Source organism: Sorex araneus, chromosome 1 (assembly GCF_027595985.1).
Source record: "Sorex araneus isolate mSorAra2 chromosome 1, mSorAra2.pri, whole genome shotgun sequence".
NCBI classification, from domain to species: Eukaryota; Metazoa; Chordata; class Mammalia; order Eulipotyphla; family Soricidae; genus Sorex; species Sorex araneus.
In genome coordinates, this window is record NC_073302.1 from 407,155,352 (window position 1) to 407,168,732 (window position 13,381).

General features: G+C 39.9%; 1 protein-coding gene across 1 annotated transcript in view; it reads right to left on the minus strand.

The window, feature by feature from the left end:
- LAMB4 (laminin subunit beta 4) overlaps positions 1-11,481 on the minus strand; it is a 113,123-nt gene extending 101,642 nt beyond the window's left edge. The window contains exons 1-2 of the mRNA XM_004602100.2: positions 11,448-11,481; positions 1,676-1,833 (exon numbers count right to left, since the gene is read on the minus strand). Of these exons, the coding sequence (XP_004602157.2) occupies positions 1,676-1,833; positions 11,448-11,481 (192 nt within the window). The remainder of the gene's footprint in view (positions 1-1,675; positions 1,834-11,447) is intronic.
- Between the last annotated feature and the right edge of the window lie 1,900 nt (positions 11,482-13,381).

Consider the following 13,381-nt stretch of genomic DNA (forward strand, 5'->3'; position numbering starts at 1 on the left):
TCTTACCTAGACTATTGTGCCAGCCTGAAGATTATTTTGATATTTTGTTGGAAGCACTACGATTGGTAAGATATCTGTAGGTCTCTAGAAGTCCCTGAAGTTTAATTTCCTTCTATTTTTGGAAGTGTCATTTTGAGACCACAAGGACATCCATTTATTTTATTCATTTTGTTAAGTTTTTCTTTTTTCTTTTCTTTTCCTTTTTCTTTCTTTCCTTTCTTTTTTTGAAGGGTCACACCCAGTGATACAAAGGGGTTACTCCTGGCTCTGTACCCAGGAATTACTCCTGGTGGTGCTGGGGGACCATATGGGATGCTGGAAATTGAACCCTGGTAGGCCACATGCAAGGCAAACAGCCTACCTGCTGTGCTATCATCTAGCCCCAAGGTTTTCTTTTTGAGGCAACAATTGATAGTGTTTGGAAGCCACTCTCAGTGGTACTCTGGAGATCATGCAATGCTAGGGTTATCTCCCCTGTCTAGAAATATCAATTTTTTAATTATTGTCATACTATGTTGACTCATGACAAGTAGGCAATTGTCAGGGTTTGAAGAAGAAGGTAGATGATGTGGGTGTTACCAGATATAATCAGTTCAGTGATTTGAGAGTCATCCACCCTACCTGGCTTGAGTCAGGCATTTCCTTGCTCATGTGAATATGAATAATATTCTTCCTTACAAGTATGTTCAAAACTTGGAACTGTGTTAATCACCCAAATATGGCTTCCATTTATTTATAATCATCTTCTTTTACTATAAGCCAATTAGAACACAAAACATTTCCCAGAGACACCCATGGATTGTCTTAGATGAACAATACATGGAAAAGCCTGGACCTCCAACTTTAGGCTTCTGTCCAACTTCCTTCCCTGAACATCCTCTTATTTAAGGGTTGACGTGATTGCCTCTGACTTTCAGCAGGTATGATACTCAGAGGACCTTGGATTCTTTTGTGCTCATGAAGAACAGGAAAAGAAAAAAATCTGGAAAGCATCTGGTCTTTTTCTAAAACTGGTCTTAAACGGGGGACGGAAAATCCGGAAAACTATGTCCACATTGGGATTTTGTTGTTGTTGTTGTTTTAGGGCCACATATTGTGGTACTCAGGAATTACTCCTGACTACATTTGCCAGGCTCAGCGGTCATTCCTGGAGATGTTCAGGGGACCTTTTATGGTGTTGAAGATTGAACCCGGGTCAGTCACACACAAGGCAATTGCCCTACTTGATGTACTATCTTTCTGGCCCTCACATTGGGGTTTGATAGTTTTCATACAACACCATATTTAAATGGCATCATGAGGCCAATGTCCAATCAATACAAAGCCCTACAGCCCCTCTTTCTTTCTAAGACAGAACAACTCATGTTCAGCTTAATAGGACCATCACATATCAATTATGTCCATTTTATGGCGGCTATCTAAGTCAGATTATCAGACAGTACAAGAGTAATTCCCTTTAAAGATTGAACCCCAAAATCACTTTGGAAGGCAGCTATGCTTACCACTATACCACCAACGCACACCCCAAAGTCATTTTGCTGAATTCTAAAGGTAAAAAGAAATCTTCCCTACTTTCTACGTAGCCAAGGTTTCCTAGACTTGGAGTTGTGAGCCCGTTGTCTCTGACATTCAGGAAGAAGTGTTGTTCCCCAATAGGATAAACAAACCAACCCACCTCCAGGTAGCCAAGGATGCAGTATTTCTGGACTCCACTGAGCCCACAAGTGGAAGAAGCTGTGAGCTGCTCACCACGGCCCACTAGGAGGTCGCCAGAGGGGGGACGGCAGGCACCCATGTTGCATTCTTCTTGATCTTTGGTGTAACTGAGTAACCCTTGAACATAACAGAAAGAGTCACACATAAAGCAGCCTTATAGCAGCACAGGGTCCAAGGGAACACCTGAGTAACTTGGAACACTAATAATCATGGATTTGTAATACCAGTTCTGTTTCTAAGTAAGGCTCTAGTCACAAAGGCAGGACCTTTCTAAGCTGGAAGTGTAAAGCTGGAAGCTTATACCATCCTTTTTCATGTCTTTGCCTGGGCCAGACTGCAGCCAATGGCAGTGACAAGGCTGGCACCATGGCCTCTGGCTGGGATCAGCTCTCTGGTTATGTAATTCATGCTCAGAACCTTTCCCTGGGGTGAGTTTAAAGCCTGATTCTTGGGGGGCAGCACGCCAGTCTGTCTCCACTTCCCTCATTCTCTTATTCCTCAGGTCACTGTCTTAATAAATTACCGGCACACAAATCTCTGTTTTAGAATCTGCTCTTAGTAAACTTGATTTGAGACAATTTTTATTTACTGGAAATTCTCCGGGTTATTTTAGGACAAGTAACAAAGATTGATATATACACCTAAGGAAGAAAAACCCCAAATCTGCCTTTTGTACCTGTTCCTACCTCTAAAAATGTTAACAGGGGAATTTAAGAAATCCTTGGGAAATACTTTCTTTTTAAAAAATATAAATTCCACAGGTCCCCTTTATAGTCTTAATTTGTAGGGATTTGATGTACTATGGAACAAATCAGGCTAGAGCACAGAGGGTAGGGCGTTTGCCTTGCATGCATCTGACCCAGGTTCGATTCCTCTGCCCCTCTCGGAGAGCCTGGCAAGCTACCGAGAGTATCTTGCCTGCATAGAAGAGCCTGGCAAGCTACCCATGGGATATTCGATATGCCAAAAAAAAAAAAAAAAACAGGAACAACAAGTCTCACAATGAAGACGTTACTGGTGCCTGCTTGAGCAAATCAATGAGCAACAGGATGACAGTGACAGTGAAAGTGATGGAACAAACCATGCATCCTTGGGACGAAGTGAGAAATGGAGTTGTATAGATCACTGCATAGGTCTGGAGAGCTTGCTGGGCCTTCAATCTGTGGGATTCAGCAGATGGGCTGCCATGAAGGGATTCAGGTAGAAGGGGGGGTAAGATAATTACTGGGGTCACTATCTCAATTGCAACTTTAATCCTCCACTTTACTTTTCATCTGTAGCCTCTTGAGCTAATATCCTTAAATCTCAATTTGGAAAATAATTTAAAACCTTTATTTGTTTTAAAATGTTACAGTTTGAGATAAGACAGCTGCTAGATGTCCATGGGAAAAATGAGCTGAAAAGGGTTAGCCGAACCATTTCCTGCCTGTAAGCTTTGTTCTTTTATGCTAGAGCTGTATTTTTGAAACTCATAACATATTAATAGGTTTGTTGGTTGGTGGATTGAATAAAACAACTAAAAGTCTTTTGGGGGGAAGAAGATATTAAGTTAACACACCCGCTAAGTAAAATGCAGACACTATGTGAATCTACTGAGTATTTTTTGACAGATATGTATAGAAAGGGCTGTATTTATTATTTTGAAAGATTTACTTGAAGATCTGAAGACACAGTACAGGAGGTAAGGCACTTGCCTTGCATGTAGCTGTGGCAGCTGCAGCCATGATGGCAATCCCTGGTATCATCAGGGTTCATTTCTTTGTTTGTTTTTTTTTTTTGCTTTTTGGGTCACACCCAGCGATGCTCAGGGGTTACTCCTGGCTTTGCACTCAGGAATTACTCCTGGCGGTGCTTGGGGGACCATATGGGATGCCGGGGATCGAACCCAGGTTGGCCGCGTGCAAGGCAAATGCCCTACCCACTGTGCTATTGCTCCGGCCCCCATCAGGGTTCAATTCTGATCAGAGAGCCACAAACACTGAGGACCACTTGGCAGGGCTCAACCCCTGACTTCTAAGTTATAACTGAATAGTTTAATATCTTTTAAAAATAGAAATAAAAATATTAGAATTCTGTTTGATTCTCAAGGTCATAACTTAGGTACCAGTTTTTTTTTTTAATTGACAGTGTAATAGACATGGTAATTTTGCAGAAATGACATAGCCTCTGGATAAAAAGGCAAAGGAAGTAAAATAATTAAAACCATTTTGGAAATTACTCTACCTAATATTAAAGTTTTCAATAAGCAATAAAGTTTACAATAAATAAGAGTGTTCTATTGGTGAAGCAGTAGAATGATGGATCAGTGCAATAAAAAAGGAATTCACACAAATATGCCTGGCTGATTTTCAAGGTGTAAAGTCAATTCAATAGAGAATGATTAGCATTTTCAGTAAATGGGTGCTGGAATATCTCTAGGGGAAATAAAGAATTACAGCTAGATTTTCACACCTTACACAATTTTTTTCTTTTTGGGTCACACCCAGTGATGCACAGGGGTTACTCCTGGCTCTGCACTCAGGAATTACTCCTGGCGGTGCTCGGTGGACCATATGAGATGCTGGGAATCAAACATGGGTCAGCCGCGTGCAAGGCAAATGCCCTACCCGCTCCAGCCCCATCTATATACAAATATTAACCTGAAAAAATCGTGGATATAAATGTAAAAATATCAAACCACTAAGCTATTAAAACACATAGAAGAAAATCTTGGGGACTGAAGTTTACATGAAGAATTTGTAGAATTGACAAGAACATGCACTGTAAAATACCACTGGGGACTAGGGAGATAGCGCAAAGAGCTGGGAGCCATGCTTTGCACTCAATGGTTCAGAGTCCTATGCACAGCACTTCTGGAAATGAGAATAGCCCCTGAGAACGTCCAGTTGTGGGGTAACAGAGAAGGAAGGCAGGAAATAAAGAAGAAAAAATGGAAAAATTGGTAAAATTGTACCTCATTAAAAGAAATTTTTTTTCCCAAGAAAGTACTGTGAAAGGGAACCACAGACTGGAGGAGGATAACTGCAAAGCATATATCTGTCAATGATCTACAAAAAAACTCTCAAAACTTAATCTTTAGAAAACCGAATCCAACTAAAAAGTGCCAAGCAGCATGAATAAACATTTTACTGAAAAGATGGAATATCATGGACCAGAGCAATAGTACCATGGGTAGGTTATTTGCCTTGCACATGGCTGACTGGGTTCAATACCCAGCATCCCACATGGCCCCATGAGCATTGGTAAGAGTAATTCCTGAGTTCAGAGCCAGGAATAATCCCTGAGCATTGCCAGGTGTGGCCTCATCACTCCCCCACCCCCCGCCACAAAATAGATGGAAAGTCATTCCCTAAAAAGATGAAAAGATGTTCAACATCATTGGTTAGTAGGGAACTGTAAATAAAAACCACAATGACATATCACTAGCTACCTATCAGAATGGCTAGAATGCAAATAATGATAAACCAGATGCTGGCGAGATTATGGTGAAATAGGATCACCAATACACTTCTAGTGGGAATATCAAATGAAACAAGGGAGCAATAAGAAATATCATAATTTTGTATATGGGGACCAGAGAGATAGTATGGCTGGTAGGGCATTTCTCTTGCATGTGGCTGACCTAATTTTGATCCCCAGCACCACCTATGGTCCCCTGAGCCTGGCCAGGAGTGATCCCTGACCTCAGATTCAAAAGTAATCCCTGAAAGTCACTGAGTTTGATCAAAAAATATAAAAATAAGCAATCAATCCAGAAATTGCAAGCTGGAGACATGATTCAAGTGGTGATAGAGGACATATTTTGCATGTGATGAAGACCCCGAATTCAGTCCCTTGCTCCTCTTAGTGTCCAGCACCACCAGGTACAGTACCTATAACAATAAAAAAATCTAGTCATTATACTCCTAGGTATTTATTCCAAGCAACTAAATTTATGTTGATGAAAATTCAGTATATGAATCTATAGCATGTAGCACTGTAGCACTGTCGTCCCATTGTTCATCAATTTGCTCAAGCCGGCACCAGTAATGTCTCCATTGTGGACTTGTCACTGTTTTTGGCATATCAAATATGCCACATGTAGCTTGCCAGGCTCTGGTGTGCAGGTGGTATACTCTTGGTAGCTTGCCAGGCTCTTTAAGAGGGGCGGAGGAATCGAACCTGGGTCGGCTGCATGCAAGGCAAATGCCCTACCCGCTGTGCTATTGCTTCCAGTCCATTCTATAGCATATTTGTTTGAAATAGCTCTAAACTGAAAACATAGACACCCTTCAATGGCAAATGGTTAAACAAAGTGAGGCACAATGACACCATGCATTGGTACTTAGGAATAAATTCATGATAGGCAACAACTTGCATGAATCTTAATTTGGGTAATTTTTTTAAAAAGTCAATCTAATAGGTTACATACTACATAATTTAATTTCTTGAAAGAAATAGATTAGTAGCTATCAGGAGTTAGAGGGATAAGATTGCATGTAAAAAAGTACTAGGGTGGGACTGGAGTGATAGTAATGGATAGGGTGCTTGCCTTATACACAGCCGATCCGGGTTGAATTCTCAGAACCACATATGAGTCTGCCAGAAATGATCCCTAAGTGCAGAGCTAAGAGTAAGCCCTGAGCATAGCTGGGTGTAGCCCAAAAACAACAATGAGAAAAGTTCTAGGGAGCCTTGAGGTGTTTTAACTTGGCAATGGTCACATGAATCTATATGGGTAATATAAGTGCACAGAGTTAAACGTTTGCACCCAAACACAAGAATGAGTGCATGTAAAACTGGTGAAATTTGACTAAGACAAGGAAGTTCAATAAAGATCAAATTCCTTGTTGCGATGCTGTGTGATATTTATGCTAGATGTTCTTTTCTTTTCTTTTCTTTTCTTTTCTTTTCTTTTCTTTTCTTTTCTTTTCTTTTTTGGGGTCACACCCAGCAATGCACAGGGGTTACTCCTGGCTCTGCACTCAGGAATTACTCTTGGTAGTGCTCAAGGGACCGCATGGGATGCTGGGAATCGAACCCGGGTCGGCCGCGTGCAAGGCAAATGTCCTACCCACTGTGCTATGTCTCCAGCCCCGCTAGATGTTACTTTCTACCAAGAGAAAGACAAAGGATAGATAGGATCTCTATTATTTCTTACTAACCTTATTAAACCTGCAACTATTGCAAAAGAAGAGCAAACACCTAAACAGTTGTTTCACTTTGAAAAATCATGCCATGAACTTCTAAGTCAAGGATGTCCCACACTAAAATAACACATAGAGCATGTTCCAAATTTTTTTCTTATGCTTTTTTTCCTTGAGATTTATAACCAGACCTGATTTCAGTAGGAGGTGTAAAAGGGATGAGACTATAATGAAAGAGGATTTTAATCCTTTGAAACAAGTCTGGTTTCTCTTGTTTTCTTGTTCGCAAACCTATGTTTGTTGTTTGGTTTATTGTTTCTTATGTTTGCATTTTGGGACACAGCCAGCAGTCCTTAGGGGCAATTAGGAGCTCAGAGCTCAGGTTCCAGTCTTGGTTGTACTCATAGGACCCTATGGTGCTAGGGATCAAACCTGGGGCATCCCGAGTGTCAAGCATATGCTCCAAAGTGCTATCTTGAGCTCCAAAGTAAAAATGTTTTCCCTTGGAATTGAATTCTTTTAATTTTTTTCTTTTTGGGTCACACTGGGCAATACACAGGGGTTACTCCTGGCTCATGCACTCAGTAATTATTCCTGGAAGTGTTCGGGGGGCCATATGGGATGCTGGGAATCGAACCTGGGTCAGCTTCATGCAAGGCAAATGCCCTACCTGCTGTTCTATCTTTCCAGCCCCCAGAATGGAATTCTTAAATTTTACTTCCACCTCCAATTTTATTAATTAATAAAAGATAATATTCTCTTTTTATTTGTTTTATTTGGGGATCCACATCCTTGATGATCAGGACTTACTCCTGGCTCTGCGCTCAGGGATCAGGGTTAGCCCTCTGCAAGGCAAGTGCCTTAATCCCTGAATAATCTCTCTGGCCCCAAGATAATGTTTTCTTGAGTATACATCCTCTATATAAAATATATTCTAAGTTTGTCATTTTGTGATTATTAGCAGGCATTAAAAGTACTTAGAGGATTTAAATTCCATAGTTAACATAAATTCTACAACTTTATTTTTATAAATTATAATTCTACAACATAACTTATTTTTTCTAATAAGTTGCCATATACAAGTTTGAACAGGGAATTTTCCTGTTATCAGTCTCACTGAAAAATTATTAGTGCGTCACAGTGACTCAATAAAATAAAAATTAAAAAAAGATTATGACTCAAGCAGAGGAACAACTTTTTTTTTTTTTTTTGCTTTTTGGGTCACATTTGGAGATGCACAGGGTTTACTCCTGGCTTTGCACTCAGAAATTACTCCTGGAGGTGCTCAGGGGACCATACGGGATTCTGGGAATTGAACCCGGCTCAGCCTTGTGCAAGGCAAATACCCTACCCGCTGTGCTATTGCTCCAGCCCACAACTTTCTTTTTCTTTAAGAGATATATGTGAAGAAAGATAATGTCATTGTATTTTGTATTTTATTGTTCAATAATCTTAGATGGCTAAGATTTTCCTTTTATTTTCCTTTTATTTACCCCCAGATCTCCCTTAAAATAGGCATTTAGGAAAAATATCTAATTTGAAGTTTGGTTCTAGTAGACAGACTTTTCAAAAAGAGGTCAGGTATGGGGCCAGACCTATAATACAGCATATAGGGTGCTTGCTTTGCACGCAACCATGTAGGCATGTGACCATGGTTAGATCTCTGGCATCCCATATTGTCCCTGAGCACAGATCCAGAACCAGGAGTAAGCCCTGAGCACTTCCAGGTGTGTGTGTGTATGTGTGTGTGTATTTGTGTTTGTGTTGAGGGGGGAGAGGGGGAATTAACAAGGTCAGGTATAAAATCTCAGTTAATGTTACATGTGGATTAACTATGACTTCCCTTCCAGGGATTTGTTCTTTCAGACAAGTTCTATCCTGAATTCTTTTATTGGAATTGTTGCCTTAGAGATTTAACATGTTTTTAAACCTGACTTGGCCAAACATGTTTTGATCAGGTGTAGATTTTTTTTTCAGAAATAAAAATGCTTCAAGATTAGGGGAATTTAACTCCTATTCAATATCATAAGAGTAAATGTGAAATTCTGGTCTTAAACACTTGGCAAAAAACGTAGCTAAAGCATAAGTTGCTAAAGCTTCATGTCTGAACATAGACTCAGCAATATCCTTCCTGTGTTGAAGATGTAGTCACACTACAACAGATTGGAATTACAATTCATATGTTCTTCAAACTGACATACAATTTAAATATTAATTATTACTAAACTGAATTGAATACATATGGTCATTTAGAGAAAATGCATAGCACTTTTTTTTATAAAGTGAGAAATAATTTTGTAGAACTAAAGTGTGGAATGAAAGTTCTCTACTTAGTCATTTTGTATATTCTTATTATTGTTAAAATTCTCTTAAACATATGTGGTTTTTTATTTCTTTTTGGTTTGGGGGACACACCTGGCTGTGCTCAGGGATTATTTTTGGTTCTGTGCTCAAGGGGTCACACCTGGCACTACTTGGGGGACCATATGTGGTGCTAGGGATAGAAACCACATCAGCTATATGTTAGGCAAATACCCTACCTGCTGTACTATCTCTCTGGCTTCAGTGAGCTTTTCACACACACAGACATTATGGTTCACTTCAGAGTTTTGGATGCTATAAATTTTGGGATTCACACATTATTTAGTAAGAAAACACATAAAATGCACGTAGACAAGGTTTCCTCTTGATTTCCAGTTCACAAACTTGGGTTCAATGCACATTTTACCTTTTTATGGTTCATTTTTCCATTATCTCCTTTAGTCATATTCAAGGAAAAAAATGTTAAAATATATAGGCTATAGTTATATAAATGTCTATAGTTGGAGACAAATCAGAAAATGCCTAAGCTGGTGGTGTGAGGATCACATGCTCATAGTCAATTGTGGGCAACAAAACTCAAGAGATTTGGATGTCCAGAACAAGCTTAGGTTTGGAAGTCCAGATCTGTTGCAGAAAGGTCTTCCCTGCCCAAGCTAATTGAGGTATTCTGTTTTGTTTTGTTTTGGAGTGAGGGAGTATCTTCATTTGTGCTGAGACTTGTTCTTGGCCCTGTACTCATGGATCACTCCTGGTGTGGCTCAGGGGATCAGATGGGGTGCAGGTGAGTAAACCACTTGCAAGGCCACTTGCAAGGCACATACTCTACCCACTGGACTATATTTTTGGCCCCATATTTGAGCTCTAAAGATAGAGGGAGGCAAAGTGTCCTTATTGAGGACGATTGTCTGAGCAACGGGGGAGTAGATGTTTAGAACTTAGGCAAGAGATGAGTGAGGTGTTTTTTTTAATGACTTGTTTATTTATTTTGCTGTTTTAGGTCACACTCAGTAGTGGGCAGGGATTAGTCCTGGCTCTGTATTTAGGAATTACTCCAGGTGGTGCTGGGGGACCATATGGGATGCCAGAGATCACTTGCAAGGCCAACACCCTCCCTGCTGTCTTATCGCTCCAAGTAAGGTATTATAGAGTAAAGAAGGAGGTTGCTTCTGATTCTAATTTCTGGCTTAGGCTAAGAAAGTATGTATACCCCAGACCAATGGAAATTTAATGACTCTTCTCTATCTGAGGCCCATTTAAATTTTATAGTTATTTTGTAGTTCTTTTGGGGTCAGGCAAATGAGTCTCCATGCCCCTCGGCTTGTGATTCACTTCTCCACAAGCCTAGAAAAGAAATTTTTTCCTAGGCAGGAAATTTTCAACAACAAAAAGCCTTCACAGTCAAGAGCTATTTTTCTTGTCTGCATTAGTAGCAAATCTAACTGAGAAATGACCTCTGATTTTGGGGAGTATAAAACAAAAGAAGAAATTCTTAAAGTTTGCTGTTGTGAGGGAATTCAGCAAGGATTTTTGAAGGTTCTAAACAATGCAGTTGGTGTTCAGCAGCCCACATCAGGCTGTGAGGGAAAATTGAGGATCAAAGAGATGACTTGTTGGAACCAACTTCCCTATGACTAATGTATATGATCCTCAGCTTCTTGAAGAAAGCTGAGCCAAGGCAAATCTGGCTGGTTTGCTTAGGGCTACTGCTTACTTGGAAGATAGAAACTGGCCTATAAAACATAAGACCTCATTACTGGGATAGGGGCTTCATTCTAAGAAAAGCTATTTTTTTAAATTAAAATAATCTGGGAACCAGAGAGGCAGTACAGGGGTAAGGCACTCACCTCCCATGTGACCCATCCCAGTTTGACCTCCGGTCTTCACACAGTCCCCTGAGCACTGCCAGGAGTGATCATTGAGCGAAAAATCAGGATAGCCCTGAGCAACATTGAGCAACACTGGCTGGACCCCTCTTGCCTCCCTCCCCCCCACCACCCGCCCAAATGCATTCTGTTTATAAATTAGGAATCTGAAAATATTTTTGTGTTTTGTATATTAGTTTCCTTATCTACTGTTGATAATAGTCTATAAAATAGTGATAGAAATAGCTATGTGCTTTTGAATGAAAATTTATAGTTCTTCAACATAATAACTCAACAGACTTATAGAAACCCCCAGTGGTCAAAAATATGATTATATTTAAAAACTATTTCTATAAGATATTTCAGTATAATATAAATATGCAGTAGAAGGAGAAAATTGATGATGACCATCATGACTCACCAAGGTGCAGAAGGATGGTTAGTTGAAATTGCATTCTTTGGTCAGGAAATTATTAAATTCAATTCTGCTAAGTTAAAAAAAAAGGTTAAGTCAGTCATTGACAGAATCAGTAAGAGTCAGCAATTTTTAGTGATTTTTTTTCCCTGATGGTTCTTATTCTTCGAATCATAAAAGATTCATAGTGGCCAATTTCTTAATAAAAAAGAATATTGGGGGCTGACAAGATAGTACAAAGGCTATGGTGGTGATCTCATAGGCAGTTTCTGTTATGACACTGACTTAAACACCAGCACCCTACCTGGTCCTTCAATCACTGCTGGGTGTGGCCTCTGAGCATCACCAGGTGTTCCCACAAACCAAACATAAAGACATCAATAAAAAAGGAAGCTCAAAGTGCTGGTGCATGCTTTACATGCTGGAGGCCTGGGTCAGTCCACAGATATTTGAGCACCAAAATCTCTGGTCCCAAAGTACCTCTGGATTTCAAAATAAAAGCAAGCAAAAATGATGTGATACTGCATGTTTGCTTCATCAACATATGCCAAACATATTTACTATAGCAACAAGCTTTAACATCAGTGATTTTTAACCCACTGAGATATATTGGGCTTTCTTGGGCTTCCATAGACTGAAGATGTGTCTCTTTTGCTCATTTGACCTTCATCTTATAGGTAGAGGGCCCCCCTAAAGCATTGATGTGGGTATCGCTTTTGGGAGTAAATATAATACCTCACTGGGTAGGATGAAAGTAGATAAAATGCCATCTTTCACCAGTATCCTTTTCTCTTTCCTTTCCTTTCTTTTCTTTTCAAACTTGACTTCCAGTTTTTATTGTAGTTTAAAAACATTTCCCCGTTTTTATTGAGACATTGTGCTTTACAATAGCATTAACTATAGTTGTATGCGTATATCACTCTAACACTACATCTACCAACAGAGTGCCTACTTCTCTCCACCAATATTCCATGGACATCTCTCCCCAAGTAAACTCAGTTTTGTTGATAAAATCTCCAATTCTGTTACCTTTGGCCATTTGTTGTTCTCTTACCTTATATGTTTATATCCCACATATGAGAGATAATTCTGTATCTATTCCTTTTTTTTCTGACTTCAGTCATGAACCCTCTAGGTTCATGCACATGGTAGCAAAGTACATAATTTCATCTTTTTTACAGCTGCATAGTATTCCGTTCTGTATATATATACCACAACTTCTTTATCCAGTTATCTGTACTGGACATTTGGGTTGTTTCCATATCCTGGCTGCAATATTATGTGCTGCACTGAACATAGGCCATACCAGTTCTTAAATTGCTGTGAAGACCTATCAGGAGTCCATAATGGAGCCTTAGGAAGGCTGAACCAGAACTTGAGCACTTTTCTAGTTGAGGGGAAATGCAACTTTCATCAATGGCCTGCCTACACTTGTGGGATCAGGAAATTTCCCGATCCTCATGCCCTGTATTCAGAACTCCTGCCCTTTGTTTCAGAAAATCAGATAGATTAGCAATGTGGTTTTCCTTTTGATAACAATGGGAAATATAATTAAATTTTGAAAAGAAAATATTTTCCATAACCAAGGAAACAGAATTGATTGAGATGATGATCTGTGAGTAGTGCGGTTGGAATTCATGGAGGTGCCGAGCACTGCCTGGGAAAGTCTTTAGCATTCCTGTGTCTTCCATAGGGAATCTATTCAGGGGCAGTACTTCAAACGGACTCTTTCCTATTATAACCCAAGGACTAAAATCTCACTCTTGGGGCTGGAGAGATAGTACAGCACGTAGGGCACTGGACTCACACACTGCCAACTAGGCGTCAATTCTGGCACCACATACGTTCCCCTGAGCCCCACCAGGAGTGCTCTCTAAGGAAGGCTTGAGCTCCATTGGGTGTGGCCCTCAAACAAAACAAGCCAGTGAAGCAAACAAAAT